The 16,261-nt window shown below is 47.7% G+C and overlaps 1 protein-coding gene across 1 annotated transcript in view; it reads left to right on the top strand.

Moving 5' to 3' along the window:
• CORO2A (coronin 2A) overlaps positions 1–15,081 on the top strand; it is a 25,794-nt gene extending 10,713 nt beyond the window's left edge. Inside the window, exons 3-11 of the mRNA XM_054397230.1 lie at positions 2,872–3,021; positions 4,465–4,644; positions 5,308–5,424; positions 7,035–7,139; positions 7,467–7,563; positions 9,278–9,390; positions 13,037–13,127; positions 13,404–13,675; positions 14,950–15,081. Coding sequence (XP_054253205.1) covers positions 2,872–3,021; positions 4,465–4,644; positions 5,308–5,424; positions 7,035–7,139; positions 7,467–7,563; positions 9,278–9,390; positions 13,037–13,127; positions 13,404–13,675; positions 14,950–15,081 — 1,257 coding nt within the window. The remainder of the gene's footprint in view (positions 1–2,871; positions 3,022–4,464; positions 4,645–5,307; positions 5,425–7,034; positions 7,140–7,466; positions 7,564–9,277; positions 9,391–13,036; positions 13,128–13,403; positions 13,676–14,949) is intronic.
• Positions 15,082–16,261: the final 1,180 nt, after the last annotated feature.

Raw genomic sequence — 16,261 nt, 5'->3', positions numbered from 1 at the left:
GCAAAGCCAATTCGAGCTTGTTCCTGCACTCAGTCACTCTGTAAGTCCATGCTGGAGCAGTTAGGGAGTAGCTGAGGAACCTGTGTCATGCTGTTGGGCAAGAAGCAGCATAATTAAGATGCAGTCACATATTTTACCCCAGTGTAGGTGCAGACTAGTTTATAGGAATTGAAAGGTTGAGTTCATGTAGGTCAGAGGCAGTTTAGCCCACATTACCCAGGGAAAGGCTGCTTTCCATGTCCTGTCAAAAATGTGGTGTTGACTTCTGTGATGATAAGGACATCTGACTGACTACTGTGCTTTTTTTTTTTTTTTTTTTCCCCCCAGAGATGCCAAATTTGTTTTTTCCCACTGGTTATATTTGCCCCCTGCCACACAGCATCAGGAAGGTTTCCCTTGTCATTTCCTCCATCCCTGGCTTGGTGCCCCTCATTGCCATTTCATCTCTCTGCCAAATAGAATCATAGAATCAGTCAGGGTTGGAAGGGTCCACAAGGATCATCTAGTTCCAATCCCCCCTGCTATGGGCAGGGAATACTACTCCTGAACTGGAAATCTATGCTCTTGGAATTGTCTTTCCAGTTTAGGGACTTGCCTTTGCTTCTCTGGATATTCATTGTGTTTTTTGAAGGCTTCCTTCAGTTTCTGGGCTGCCTTTGAGGTTTTTATTTTATCTTCCATCCTGTGTGCCAGGATTTTATGCAGTCTCAGAAAGGACTTGTGGCAGGAAGGCACTGCCATGACCACTTCTTCAGTCTCAGATGAGGAACTAGCACAAGCTTTGAAGCTTCCTGCTGCAATTACAGAACAATTCATGTTGAAAGGGAGCTTGGACAGTCTGTACCCCTACCTCCTGTGCAGGTCTGTGGAGCTGAGTCTTGAAAACTTCCAAGGATGGAGATTTCACCAGCACTCTGGACAACCTGCTCCTGTTCTTCACCACTCCATAGGGAATTTTTTCCCCTCTTATACAGTCAGAAACTCCCCTTTCCTACTCTCTCTGCCCCATGATAACTGATAAGCTGTAGAGTGTGATGCTTTCTTTTACTGCTGCAGAAGTTTATCTGGAGGCTACTGGCCTCAGAGTCCTCAGGTTCCCAACAGTCCTCATTTCTTAGTGGCATAAGCACTGTGGTGAAGTGAGCTCACAACAGAGGCCCCAGAAATTTTGCATCTGCTTTTTTTTTTGGCTTAGAATGGTGTGATCCCCATCAGCCTCTTGAGTGGGAGGCTTGAAGAGGTGTGGCTAATTTCCATGAACTGTCTGCTTCAATGAGAGTTTCCCTTTTCCTTCAGGCTGAGTCCTAGAAAAAACTATGACAAGCATAGTAATTTTCATTGAACCAAAGGGTTAATCATCTGCTAGTGTCCTAAATACCTGAGCTTCTCAGGCTGGTGTGAGAAAGACTCTTTCATTTTATTTGCTTAGGTTCAGCCCTTTTGGAGGTTTCACAGAATCAAATAATGTTAGGGGTTGGAAGGGACCTCCAGAGACCATTGAGTCCAGCCCCCCTGATGGGGGAGGTAGGAGGGCAGGATCACCCAGGGCAGGTCACACAGGAACACACCCAGCTGGGTTTTGAAAGACTCCAGAGAAGGAGACTGCACAACCTCTCTGGGTAGCCTCATACAGAGCCCTTTCACCATCACTGGAAAGAAGTTTCTCCTCATGTTGAGGTGCAGCCTTCTGTGCTCCATCTTGTACCTGCTGTTCCTTGTCCTATCACTGGGCACCACTGAAAAGTGCCTGGCACCATCACCTTGACACCCACCCCTCAGATATTGATAGACATTGATCAGATCCCCTCTCAGCTTTCTCCTCTCCAGATCAAACAGCCCCTGTGAAGAGAGACTCTATCAGTGCTCCAGGAGGGGTCTCAGCAGGTCAGAGCAGAGGGGAAGAATCCCCTCCCTCATCCTGCTGGTCACACTTCTTGTGATGCAGTCCAGGACATGGCTGCCTTCTGGGCTGCCAGCCACCATTGCTGGCTTGTGTTGAGTTTTCCGCCAGCTGACACCCCCAAGTCCATCTCTGTGACACTGCTCTTGTGCTCCTCCTTGCCCAGCCTGTATCTGTTATCTGTTCCCTTTGGAATAACATTTTTGTTAATGGTGCTGACAGCTTGTCCAGGTGTAAGGGCTGAACTGCCAGGTTTTAACTGGCAGAACTACCGGCTACAGAGAGAGGTTCAAGGGCAGCCTTCAGGCCCACAGAAAAGTAAAGACACTAATTTAAAGAAGTGGCATTCATTGTATCCAGGAGCATTCCTTTTCACTAAACAAGGGGATAACAATACCAAGGGAATAATAGTTTGGAACCAGTTTTGGGCTCCCCAGATCAAGAGAGACACAGACCTGCTGGAGAGAATCCAACAGAGAGCCACAAGGATGCTTAGGGGACTTGAGCATCTTCCCTGTGGAGAGAGACTGAGAGCCCTGGGGCTGTTTAGTTTGGGGAAGAAGAGACTGAGAGGGGATCTGATCAATGTCTATCAATATCTGAGGGGTGGGTGTCAAGTGGAGGGGCCAGGCTCTTTCTGGTGGTTCACAGTAATAAGACAAGGAACAATGGGTTCAAACTTGAATATGGAAGATTTCAGCTCAACATGAGGAGAAACTTCTTTACAGTGAGGGTGACAGAGCCCTGGAGCAGGCTGCTCAGGGGGTTGTGGAGTCTCCTTCTCTGGAGGCTTTCCAAACCCACCTGGATGCATTCATGTGCAGACTACCCTAAGTGATCCTGCTCTGGCAGGGGGGGTTGGACCTGATAATCTCTTGGTCCCTTCCAACCTCTGAGATACTGTGGTACTGTAAGTTCCAAATTAGCTCTTTGTCCAGGAATCTCACACAGACCCATCCTGTGCCTCTCAGGTTAAAATCTGGGACATCCCCAAGCAATTCATGACAAGAAACATCACCACTCCAAAGAAGGAACTCGTTGGGCACATTCGAAGAGTGGGCCTCATTGAATGGCATCCGACTGCTAACAACATCCTCTTCAGCTCCAGCTATGACTACAAGGTGGGTCTGTTCTCAGTGGACCTCTCCTCCAGGGAGAAGTTTTGAAGTTTTGTTTGAGTTTCAAGCTGCCAGCTAATACTGGAGAAGTCAGAAGCCTCCTTCAGGGTGGGGGGGAAATTCCATGGTGACCGCAAAGGCAAAAAGGAAACTGCTAAAATTCAAAAAGATTTGCTTATTTTGGAGTCTTCTGATGAGCTGCAGTTTACTCTGCCCTTCTGCTTTCTTGGATTGGATACAACAGTCAGTGCCATTGTTATGGGTTGGATTGGATGCCCCAAATAACTTTGTTTAGAATCTGCCACACCCCCCCCCCCCCCAAGAGCAAATTCACTACACACAGAATTTGGAAGTAAAAATGGAATTGTATTTACAAAAGGAAATACATGTAAAAGTATGAGAGGTAATAAACACGTGCAAAGTGCATTTACGTGTATATATGCAAAGCTTAACAACAGCACAGCCCCTCCAGCTGCACCCCAGTTCAGCTCTTCTATCCCCTCCCAGGGACAAAAGGGCCCCAGAAGGCTACACAACCTCACATGCTCCCTCTCAGCCTCCCGCTGTACCTTTAGAGAAGCAAAAACAGAGGAACCCAAAGTCAGAGGGAGGATAGCACAGCCTGAAGCCCAGAAACGGAGCAACAAAAGCAAGGAGCAAAGAAAACAAACAAACTGTGCTGCAAGATACAAGGTTTTCAATACTCCAGTGGAAGCTATCTATTGTTACCATTCAGTGTCCAACTCTACATTATTTATCTTTTACTCAAAGTCTCTGGAAATTTCCCATTTAAAATTAGTGTCTAAGCTAGGGACTAGCTCAAACTACTGCAGCCATTCACTTTAGTTGGGCTTCATTCTTGTGCTAGTACAAATATTTTCACTGGTGCTGGCTGTTTGATTACATAAAAAGTGGTTATGAAGGCAGTTAGAATATTGGACATTCTGAGCAGATGCTGTGCCCTTCAGACATTGCTCTAGTAGTAGTAGGTGTCAAGTGGAGGGGGCCAGGCTCTTTTTGGTGGTTCACAGTGATAAGACAAGGAACAATGGGTTCAAACTTGAACATAGAAGATTTCAGCTCAACATGAGGAGAAACTTCTTTACAGAGAGGGTGACAGAGCACTGGAACAGGCTGCCCAGGGGGGTTGTGGAGTCTCCTTCTCTGGAGACTTTCCAAACCCACCTGGATGCATTCCTGTGCAGACTCCACTAAGTGATCCTGCTCTGGCAGGAGGGTTGGACCTGATGATGTCTTGAGGTCCCTTCCAACCTCTGATATACTGTGAGACTGTGATACTGTGACTGTTTTTTAAATGCCAGAGAGGAACCACTGATGAAGGTAAGACCTATACAGAGGTGAGAGAAGGAAGTGAACAGGGTACAAAGAAGTCCCCACTTTGTCAGGCATCAAGGGGATGATTTTTCTATTGTTCTTTTGCTCCAGATAATGATCTGGAACCTTGACTCTGAGAAGACAGTCATCCTGAACCCTGTGAAGATCCTTGATGTTCACAAGGATGTGGTGCTCTCCATGTCCTTCAACATGGATGGCAGCCTCCTCGCCACAGCCTGCAGGGACAGGAAGATACGGCTGATAGACCCTCGTGCAGGAACAGTCCTCCAAGTAGGTTGGGTTCAGAGGTTTGTGGTCCAGATGATCTCACCCCTTGGAAGAGTTCTGTCTGCTGGATAGATTCATTGCCATTAAAGATGCGTCTGTGCCCTGCTTTGCCTGAGGCACAGAATGATGTTAATCGCCTTCCACTTTCCACCCAGTGCTTGTTGTCACTGCAGACAGGGTTTCTGCATCTTCCTACCATGCTCCTTGCTCCCTGAAACCCTTCTTCAAGTGCATTGCTTTCACAGATCCATCCTGCAGTCCTCTGTGGGATGCCTTGGGAGGACTTGCAGAGTCCAGGTGGACACCAATGTACATCTGTGCTACTGCCAGGGTTGTTCTTGTTGCCTGTGTGTGTTAGCAAGGTGAAGCTGACTGTGTTTCACAGGTGTTTGCCCAGATTTGTGCACAGAGAAAGGCCAGCCTATGAATAACAGGGATATGAAATAGATGAATCAATAGTTAGAGAGATGGTTGGTCTTCTGGGAATGGTTCTGAAGAGTTTAGGCCACCTTTCTCAGATTCCCCTGGAATCTTGCTCACTGTAGTCCAGCCAGGCTCAGCAGGTCTTTCAGAGGTGGATGAATCAGAGTTCTCATGTAACATGAAATGTGGCTATCCAACAGGTGCCTGCCTCTTACTCATGCAGTGTCCTTTCTCTTCCTATAGGAAGCCAGCTGCAGGTCTCACAAAGCCAATAAAGTCTTATTCCTTGGAAACATGAAAAAGCTGTTTTCTACTGGAACATCTTGGTGGAATAATAGGCAAATAGCATTGTGGGATCAAGTGAGTTGGACCAGCAATCTTCACCATACCAGCTTCAGTGTTCTGTCTTTTGCTGTTACCTTAACTTCTCCACCTGCCAAATACTCAAGAACTGGTTTGTTTCAGGAGTGACCTGTCAGATGGGTGATAAATGTGTCTGCTATGACACTGGTAACTGAGTGTGAGTTTCTGAAGAAGCTCTGAAAGCTTCTTCAAACACAAAGAGAGCACTGTGCACACTACAGGAAGAAGTCATCCAAAGGACCTTGGGGTGGTCACTATGCTTCTGACTTACAAGCAGCTCTTACTGGTCTTACTGGCAAATTGTTACTGGTACTAGGAAGGGAAATGACCTCTAGAGCTAGCCAATTTAGGTGAAGACCTCAGTGAAGAGAAATATGTGGGGTACTCTTGATTTCTGATCATTCCTGACAGTAGAGTTCTACTCTAATAAGCAGCACTTACTGGTCACTTCTGAAACACCATCTCCTGTCTTGATGGCTGCTAGCCCTGCCCTCCTCTAGTCCTCTCAGATGCAGTGAGATACTTTTCCTTTGCCAGCATACCACTTTGTCCCTCCCAGTCACCCACCTTGCAGCACAATCTTTTGCCTCTTTGTTGTGCTGTCACCCTTTGTACTAGACAAAGCTGGCAGAGCAGGTCTGTGATTTGCCATGTGGGGGTGTTTGGACATGGCTTCTTTGCACAGGTGAGAGGCAGAGCACTGTGTCTGAAGTCTTCCCACAAAGCTGAGCAGTGCTCTTATACACCATGGGTCTCACTTCAGGGTTTCACTGCCTTCAGAGCTGCTGAAGGAGCTGCCCACACTTAGTTTGGGAAGGCCTGTGGGGCTGGGGACGTGCAGCTTACTTAGGGACAGGCATTGGCACAAGACCTGCCCAGCAGGCATGTCTGAGGACCATGTCCACCCATTATCATCACATCTAAACATAAGCTCTGGCTTTCTGGAGCCTGCAGCTGGGTGGCTCTGCAGGACAAAGTATGTATTAACCCTGTGCTAAATACATACTTGTGTGATGGCAGCCAGGGTGGCAACCACGTGGCACTGCCAGGCTGCCCCTTTGAGCTCCTGACATTGCTCCCTTCAGGTATGCAGGGGTAGCTTTCTGTAGGATGTGCTAGCCTTGTGTACAGAGTAGTGGTCCATGTCCTCCTACATGGTTTACCTGCTTTTGCAGTGTGGAGACTGCTTGGTTGATGCAGACTCTTCTTGTGGTGCACTATTGTGGAGGTACTGCCTTGACTAGAGGTACTGAGGGAACATGAGTAATTCACTGTGTGATGCAGACCTCTCCCTGAGTCTGGTGGCCCACGTCAAGGCTGGCAGTGTTTCTTATCATATCTATCCCTGAAATGTCATCAGGTGCCTGAGACTGTCCAGTGATAGGCAATGGTATACTTCACACCATCAACAGGCAGGAACAGGGCACCCATTTCCCACCCACAGAGCTTTGAGGAAGTCCATGCATAGCCCTCTGCTCAGGGCATCTGGCCATGGCTTAGGATCGTTATAGAGCTGTGCTCACATGCCACTGACAAGTGGGGCTCAGGTAAGGTGTCCCTGAACTGAGGTGACTGACAACTGTCTGTTTTTCCTGTGTCCTACCCAGAATGACCTTTCTGTGCCTTTGCTGGAGGAGGATCTGGGTGGCTCCTCAGGACTCCTGTTTCCTTTCTATGACTCAGACACACACATGCTTTACGTGGTGGGAAAGGTAAGTGCTTTCCACACCAGCAAATGCTGGCCTGTCTGATTCTTCTCCTGGCCTGTGTTGCATGAGATAGAAGTCCTTAGCCTAATGGGATGGGCTGATGGGATGGGTCCTGAGGGTGCTGCAGCATCAGGTCACATTTGCCACTGCAGACATCCCACATTTACTATGGGCAGGTACACTGCAAAGCCCTAACCTCACCACACAGGAGTTTGGAGTTAAATATTTGGTTCATTCTTGACCCTGCACGACTTCTGGGGCCAGGCATTCTTCTGAGACCCTCATGCTGAACAGCAGAGCCTGGCTTATGTTAATTTTCTTTGCCTTTAGGGTGACGGAAATATTCGGTACTATGAGATAAGCCCTGAGAAACCATACCTGAACTTCCTGACGGAATATCGTTCTCATCTACCACAGAAGGGAATGGGTAAGTAGCAGCATCCCTCTCACATAACCAGGGGATGGTGGCTTCTTTGAGGCTGTCAGGGTCCAGGATTATCCAAAGTACCATGTAGAAAAGAGTGGGTGGGATTCCAGTCTCCATCCCCGTTTGTAGGTGCACCACAGGCAGATTGGCTCAGCTCATCTGTATATCTCAGGTGGTATTACAGTGTCACAGCTTGGAGGACCAGCAGAGCATGGACTGAGCAGCTTAACCATCACTGCTGCATCCCCTCTCACATACCTGGCCAAGGCAGAAGATGCTCCTTTCTCTTTGTGAATCTTCACCAGGAATTTCAGCACCAAACTCTGTTGACATTGTTTCCACTCTGGGTTTTCTCTGCTGATTGGTGCTCTCTATCTTCACTCATTGCTTGCCTACCTCCTTTTGCATTTCCCACCTAGAGACAGACCTAGAGACAGGTGATGAGGTCACCTTTCCTCCACTTATTAATCAGCAGCATCACCAGGACACTGCCCACTGTTTAAATCATTCAAGCTACAGAATTTATCGTTCAACCTTCAGACCCTATTGATAGCCCTAAGCAAATTTTCCTCTGTAGACTGAAAGGGTTTTAGGACCATTTACCACCTCTTTACACTACCTGTGGACACTCCCATTCTTCCAGGACAGTGGTAAGGAGATTTAGCAGCAGTGGATTTTGTGACAGCAGGTCTCCTTCAAAAAACTCTTTTTTTTTTTTTTTTTGGAAAGGAATACATTATTTCAAACTTAACTGGAAGATCTTTCCATTATCCAACTTTTGTAGTCCTTCCAGTGTATAGCATCCTGATTTTATGTTGTCACAGTGTCTTTAAAAGTAATTCCATGAAAAGGAAGTGTTTTCAGAAGGTCTGAGTGAACGAAATCTACTTCCCTAACCCAATCTGTTCTGCTGATCAAACACACTGCTGAGGTTATGGTACAAAAGCTTCCTTCCCAATATGGCCAAAACAAAATATGAGGCAGAGGAATGAAGTTTAGATTTGTATTGACATGAGTGTGTAAGTATCAGAAGCAACAGTGCTTCACATAGAATCTACTCTTTAGTGGAGTCATTTGAGATTAGTAGAAAACAAAGCTTCTGTAGGACACCATGAAGCAAGGTGTGCAAGGAGACACAATCTCTTTTGATAAGGGAATTGACATGGTTGTAGGCTTTGGACTGTACAAGCTCATGGGAGAGTTGTAGTTACTTAGAGACCTTGTGTAGCTTAGCCAGTCCCTGAGATACAAATTGTGCTGTCTGATAGAGCAGATGTTCACATTCTACTCATACTCCATTCTGCTTTGTCACAGTGTTGTGAGAAGGATATTGGGCTGGAAGGACTTTCAGCCTGACCCATATAGCTATTCTGGTGTTGTTTAGGTGTCCTGAAATCCCTTCCTGGTGATCCTGATGCTCAAATCCCATGGCATAACCTGCTTAGATCCGCTAGATTCTGGTCATTGTTTGCAGCTCAGGAGAATGAATAAAGAACAGGAGGCTCAGCATGGTCTGACAGAAGAACCAATGAATTAATTGTTTAGTCTTGTCACTTGTGCCACTGAGCCAATTTTGGATGCAGATTTCAGACTGTGCTGCCATGGAGCTGATGCTGGGACTTCTTTTGTTGCTTGGTGACCCCTTTCCCATGGTGGGTGTCATTAACTTTCCTAGGGAAATTTACACCCCATTTTTTTCATGCTCTCCCACAAGGAGTGATGCCAAAGAGAGGCATTGATGTGTCATCTTGTGAGATTTTCCGTTTCTACAAGCTGATTCCAACGAAAAACCTGATTGAGCCTGTCTCCATGATAGTCCCTCGACAGGTAAGTTAACCTCAGGTTATGCTCAGCTCTGAGACAAGTATCAGTGAAAAAGAGGGAAGTGCCTCCTTTTTTGACTCTTAGGGACAAAAGAGTAGGCAGAACAAAGGATTTTCTCTCTCCTGGTCTGAGGTAAAAAGCTGGTGACTTTGTGGGCAGCCCTGGCAACAAATTCTGGCTGGGCAACTCTAGAGTTAGGTCTCTGCAGAATGGCTTTCCAAGACATGCTCACCCATCTTGGGTGCAACAAGGTCAGATTTTGGTCAACCCCCAGAACCTGTGCCTGTATGACCATTCATTAAAATCAGTCACAGGTGAGGAGCTGGTAAATACTCATGTTAATGTGTGTTCTGTTCCATAGTCTCCAGCTGAAATTCATGAGGTTACAAGAAAAGTATTCCAGGTTTCTGGAGGAGTCAGAGACAGAATATATGTAGTGAGTTTCCCCCATGTAAGTGAGGGATTAAATCCTATTAATTGAGGAAGAAGCAGGAGGCTACTGGGCCCTTGAAGAACCACTGAACCTGGAGATCATAATCATTCATTAACTGCATGGTCTATGTCTTGGACCAGCAGCATAGACCCATGGAAAGGGAGAGATCCTCTTGGTTTAAAACCATCAGGTCCTAGGATCTTTCAGTGTCTGTGCAAAAAGCAGCCTGCTTACAAGTGATTTATGAGGGGGATGAGTTCAGGGGGCCTCCAGTGTTAGCTCCTATTGACCCTGAATGGTTAACTTCGCTTCTCCATGGCCTCTCAGACAGCCTTAAGATGTATGTAGCAGATGTTCAGGATGGTACACAAACTGCTCAAGCTATGGGTGCTTCCATGGCTGGAGGACAGCCTCCACATCACAACCTGGAGTTAATTTGTGTGAGAGATAGTGGGTTATGGGCATTGTATGGGTTGGACTGGACAAGCTGCAGGAAAAATTATTGAACCCACAAGTCAAATTTGTCAGGTTCAGGTTGATTTTAAATCAAAATTTGGTGAAGACCAAAATGATATTTGGCACAGAGCCCTAGCAATGGATCTGCAGGGAAGCTGGGGAGAAGTCTCTGCAGCTTGAAAGTAGATTTATTTTTGTAAGCATGCAAGAAGATGATAAATTATTTCTTTTGATCCTGTTCACTTCTGTGCTTGCAGATGTAAAAAATATGCTAAATGTTGCTGCTGCAATCTATCTGTTGTTTTAACTTTCTGAACCTGCATCACTGCAAGTCCTTTTCAAGGCACTGAAAGAGGCAAACATGATTTTTTCCAAGCAGTTTCAGTAGGAAACTGAAGCCCTGGGACTCTGAGACAGACAGATGTTGGGATCTTACCCATAACACGACAAGGACTTTTTTCAGTGGTGTTCAGTAACAGGACAAGGGGACAATGGGCACAAACTGGAGCAGAGGAAGTTCCATCTAAATATGAGGAAATTTCTGTTCCTGTAATGGTGATGGAGCAAGCTGCCCAGAGAAGTTGTGCAATCTCCACCTCTGGAGACTTTCAGAGTCCATCTGAATGCGTTCCTTTATGGCGTGACGTAGGTGATCCTGCTTTCACAAGGGGTTGAACTTGATGATCTCCAGAGGTCTCTTCCAACCCTTACCATTCTGTATTTCTATGAAGGTGGAACTAACTTCTTTTCCCACCATGTGATGGACAAGGTTATTAATTTATGAGTTATAAAAAATTAATAGTAGTATTTCTATAACTTATTAATATAAAAAACATTAATAGCCTTTTATATATATATATGCAATTAGTACCAAGAGTGCAATTCCACCACTTGTCCACCAGATGGCAACTCGACAAGATGCTGGTGGCTGCTAAACTGCTGGAAGAGACAAAGAGTCAGGGCATGCAATTAAAGGAAACATTCAGAGACTTAAATCACTTTTGGTCATGAATTATGGCTCCGGGCACTTCTGAGGTGCTGCTTTAATAAACCACAGATCACAATACCATGTGGGCTGAAGCGCGGGGACTTCAAACAGAATCAAAACTGATGTTAAACATGTTGCTATGCAGGTTGCTGGGAGGCTGGCTGCTGAGGCTAAGGGACGCAGAGGGGGCTGTGGCTGCTGTGGCCGGCTTCGAGGCTCGCAGGGATCTGGCTGGTGCTGCCAGGGGTGTTCCCTTCCGGACACGGAGGCAAGCCTTTTCCTGCGGCTGCTGGGGGTGCGGTGTAGGCTGGTTCACCTGGACTGGCTGTCAGGCAGTTCCCAGTGCTGGTGGTCCTGCAGAGTGCGCAGGAGGCAGTGGAGGAGCAGTTCCCCTCCTGGAGTGGCTTGAGAGCATGGCGGGTTCGGAGGGTGGAGGGAACCAGGGTGGCGTGGAGCAGTGTGGCTTGGCTTTCCTCGGTCAGCTCAGAAATGAGCGAGCGCTGCCTGTTCCTGTCGGCAGCTGCTTTCCTTCGCGAAGCTGTCCAGGGCACTATGGCTGGTCCCAGCAGAGGCGCTTTGAATCACGTGGAGTGGCGGACAGTGTCGCCTTGCTTTGCTAGTGAGCGCACAAAGGCTTTGGCTCACAGGTCTGCTGCCTCGGGGCTGCAGCAGACACTTAGAACTGCCAAAGGGTTCAGGCAAGTTCTCTCCCCACCTGGGTAGGCCTACCAGTGGGGCTCAGTCCCTTTGAGACACGGTGGCAGCTTCTTCCCACCAGCAGGACTGGGGACATGACGCAAAGCTGGCTGTAGTTGCAGAGCAGCTTGCGAAGGACTCTTTGCAGGCTTCTGGGTAAACTGAGGCATGCTGGCACTTCCCGGGTAGCATGCTTCTCTCTGGACTACAGATAAAGGCAGAGCATGTGCTTGAGGGCAAAGCATGTTGATGGAGCTTAATAGCAGAAGCAATAAAGAAAGAGCAAAAGAGCTTAAGCAAAAGAGCAACATGTTTACAAGTTGGGGTAATATTTATAATATGCACAAGGCCTGGATTTGGCCAATAGTCAAACTTGGTAAACATCTTGTGCCCAATGGCAAAGCATATGGTTAGAATTATGCCCAAACTTGGAAGAAGCCCAAGCATCCCACAAGGTGGGTGCGTGATGTTGTTTACCCCAAAAAAGGCAGGTTGGGTTGTTTACCCTGTCCCTTTGCTTACTCAGCTCTGGGCTGAGTACCCACTCCAGAAAGGAGGGAGAAGGAAGGGGGTTGAGCAAAACATGTTCAGACAAGTTTTGGCAATATTTGAGGCATAATTCTGAGCATAAGCATCTTTCACCACACACCATAACTCAGTATGGTTCCTCTAAGTCAAAACTTCATTAACATAGCTGGTTCTCTTCAGCTTGGAGAAGAGGAGCCTAAGGGGGTGGACTCATTAATGTTTGTAAATATGTAAAGGGTGCCAAGAGGATGGAGTCAGGCTCTGCTCAGTGATGCCCAATGAAAGCACAAGTGGTGGAAGTTGAGGCATAGGAAGTTCCATGGAAACATCAGGAAAACTTTTTTCCCTGTGAACACTGGAACAGGCTACCCAGGGGGGTTGTGGAGTCTCTCTCTCTGGCGATATTCAAGACCTGCCTGGATGTTCCTGTGTGATCTGATCTAGGTGATCCCTCTCTGGCGGCAGGGCTGGACTGGATGATCTTTCAAAGTCCTTTTCAGCCCCTAATATTCTGTGACTCTGTTATAGTGACTTTTCTTTGCTTGCAGTCGGAGTCGTACCAGGAAGATATCTACCCCATGACCACAGGATCCCAGCCAGCCCTGACAGCACAAGAGTGGCTGAACGGAATTAACAAAGGTTAGCACACCAAGAGCTGCCCAGCCCTTCAGCTCCCCAGGGCTTGGGTAAGCTGCTACTGCCTCTCTGGCCCATTAGCTGCCAGAGAAAGAGGAAGGGAGGAAAAGGAGAGAGATAACAAGATAAAATAATTTGGTGGCTAATGCATTCACCTCTGTGAAAACCAGTCAAATATCTCAATGTTTACCACTGCAGGTGGTTTGAATTAATTGCTTACAGATGATCTCTGTGTGTGATTTGTGAGTGCTAAGCCCCTAAATGCCTTCTTCCTCCCAGAGCCCATCTTGATATCCTTGAGACCAGGCTCTAGAGATACGAGTTCCTTACCACAGCTTCCTGAGCCAAAGCAAGTTGTGGAAACGTCTGACCTCAGCTGTAAGAAGGGTGAGGGAGAAGAGATTCCAGTGGACAACGTGCAGAAGCCAAGTGAGACTGCACATGATAGAAAAAGGCTGGAAGTGAAGGAGAAATCACTGGAAGAGGAGCCAGCGTGCCTTGACAATGGCTTTGACATGTTTAAGTGTCCACCACCAAAAACTGAAAGTGAGGTATGAATATCAGGGGTGAAAGTTTGGGGCTGCTGGGGGAAGCCTAGTGTCAGCTGGCAAAATGATGTTGTTCACAAGGTGACAAAATCAAGGGAGGTTTTGTTTTGCAGGCCTGTGCCAGTGTGAGCACTCTGTTCTTTCTGGGGCAGAAGCTCTGCATGCCCTGGCAACCAAAATGTGACCCAGCAGCACACCAGCTGAGGAGTACTGGAAAAGAGGGAGTAATAAGTACTCCCATTTTGTAGATGTCCTTGGGACACAAGCCTACCTGGTGGCTGGCTGGGGACAAGAAGGTCCCTGTGACCTTCAGGTTCTGGAGAGAGAAGGGGTTGTAAGCAGTGTAACCTTTCTATGAGAGCTGAACTTAAGAGAGCCTGGTGAGGCAGCAGGGATGCCTGTGGAAGGAGTGGATGGTACTCTGCTGGGGGACAACTTGGTGGTACAGTGCCATTGAGGCTAGCTGCTGGTCAAAGCCTACTCCAGGGAATGGCTCCAGAGAAGGTCCTGGCAGCTCCGTGATCTGCCTTCAGGGGTGACCAAAACTCTTTCCTGTATAGTAACCACAGCTCATACAGTGGTAGATCTCTGTGGGGATTTGCAAGCCCACCCCCCAACACTGGCAGCTTAGGGGCATTTTTGAGTATGTGCAGCTTGTTTGTTTTTAGGAACCTTGGAAGGATTTGCTTCCTGTAGCCATGCTCAAGTACCCTTTTTGTCTCTGTGAGATTTTAGCATTTGCAGCTGGGTGGGGCAGGAATTCCCACAGCTGAGTTTCCCTGTGGTGTAAAAAAGGATATTCTGCTGTGTGCTTCTGAGCTGGTGCCCTTGGGCTACAGAATCAGCCCTTGCAGAGCTGGGTGCTAGCCATGCTGGTCCCAGCTGGAGGGGACAAAGCCATGATCAGCAGGAAGAAAGAAAATAAAAGGACTTGCCTAAGGTCAGAGTAGGAGATGTGGCATAACCATAAACTTACACTCCAAATACTCTGTATCTAGGCTGTCTTTGAGTGATCAATGATAGGAAGGATAATTTTTCTGATCTCCTCCACTGAATTAAGGAGATGTAGCGTTACTACATGGTGCTGGGAAACACCTGCACTCACAGCCCAGGCCAGCAGACAGCAGGAGCACTGCTGTCGTTCAGTCTGTTGGTTGAAGGCCTGGGCCCAAGATGCTGTTTCTTTCAGAAGTGATGTGACAGGACTGGTGGCATTTGACAGATCAAGTCTGTGTTTTCTCAGTGTAAAGGAAGTAAAAACGTGACTTTTCTTACAGCTTTGGCAGATGCTTTACCAGCAACAGGATGAAATTCGTAGACTTCATGAGTTGGTAAACCAGAGAGATGTCTACGTTAAACAGCTGCGGCTGGAGCTCAGAAATCTTCACATGGACATGGGCAGATATTGAGGGTGCTGGCCTCCTCCTTGGGTCTTTTTCAGGGGGGAAAAAATTGGTGCTTCAGGCAGCATGTGGTGGTCACGTTTTCCTGATAATCACCAGACAGTTACCGATGGACTTGCTGTGCTTCTTCAGGCTCCTCTTGCTTGCTCGCTCACCCATGTCAGAAGCTCATGCATTGATGCCAGGGAGAAACTGGGTAATCTTATTCTTCTGCTCCTGGAGAAGGCACCTGTTAAGCTCTAGGAGTAGCTTGTTTTGCTGCCCTTCACAAGACATCGATGGAGACTGAAGGCAGCTGCCTGCTTCTTTTACCACCCTAGGATCCTATGGCCTGGCTCCTGTGGCAGCTGTCCTCCTGCCCTTGGAGATCACTCTGCAGCTGAGTTTCAGAAGCACCGCTAGTTCCACAGTGCTCCTCATGCAGTTCTCTTGCCTCAGATCTTGTCCCTGCAGCCAGGTGGCTGGGCAAAGCCATGGCTGCCCTGACCTGGTGCTGGGAATAGTCCTTCTCTGAGTGGGAGGCTGTGGGGCTGCCAAGTGCCACCACTTCTATGATGGGTAAAGGAGAGTTGGTGTTTGGAAGTCCTGCTTCAAAGGAGCAGTGCTGTGGGGCTGGTTCTCACCAGAGAAGCTGCAGGTGCAGCAGTAATCTCTGGGTTCTTTGAATCAGTGGCTTTTTCTCTTTCCTTCTGCCAAAGACCATCTGCAGTCAGCTGGGGGTGGTGGTCCTGTGATGCTTATCAGAGAAAAGGGATGACATTTAAAGCTGCACACTGTTGGCAGCTAATGGTTTGCTAAGAGGGATTAAAAGGTAGAGAGAGGAGTGGGACCCCCAACCCACTGCAGACCTTACAGCAATGGTGCTAGAAAGGATGATGTCAACCATGGGAGGATCATAAAACCATGACCAGCCCTCCCCAGCTGCTGAACTATTGCTTTTCCTGGTGCATACAGCTGCAGAGCTTCCTTATCTCCCAGGTGCCAGCTCCTTGTCCCATGCCTGCAGCCACTTAGAGCTGCAAGCTCTCTCTTCCCAGCTGTGTTGCCTAGCTCCCTGCCTCCTCCAGGGCTGCTCTATCTCCTTAAACCTTGTAGCTGCACAAATCTGTGTCCTTCAACATCACCTCTCTAGGTCCTTGCCTGGCCCAATCCTCACTTAGGACAAGAGCAGATGCAGGATCCAGGC

The sequence above is a fragment of the Indicator indicator genome, chromosome Z, assembly GCF_027791375.1.
Source record: "Indicator indicator isolate 239-I01 chromosome Z, UM_Iind_1.1, whole genome shotgun sequence".
NCBI classification, from domain to species: domain Eukaryota; kingdom Metazoa; phylum Chordata; class Aves; order Piciformes; family Indicatoridae; genus Indicator; species Indicator indicator.
This window is presented reverse-complemented; position numbering and strand designations above follow the sequence as displayed.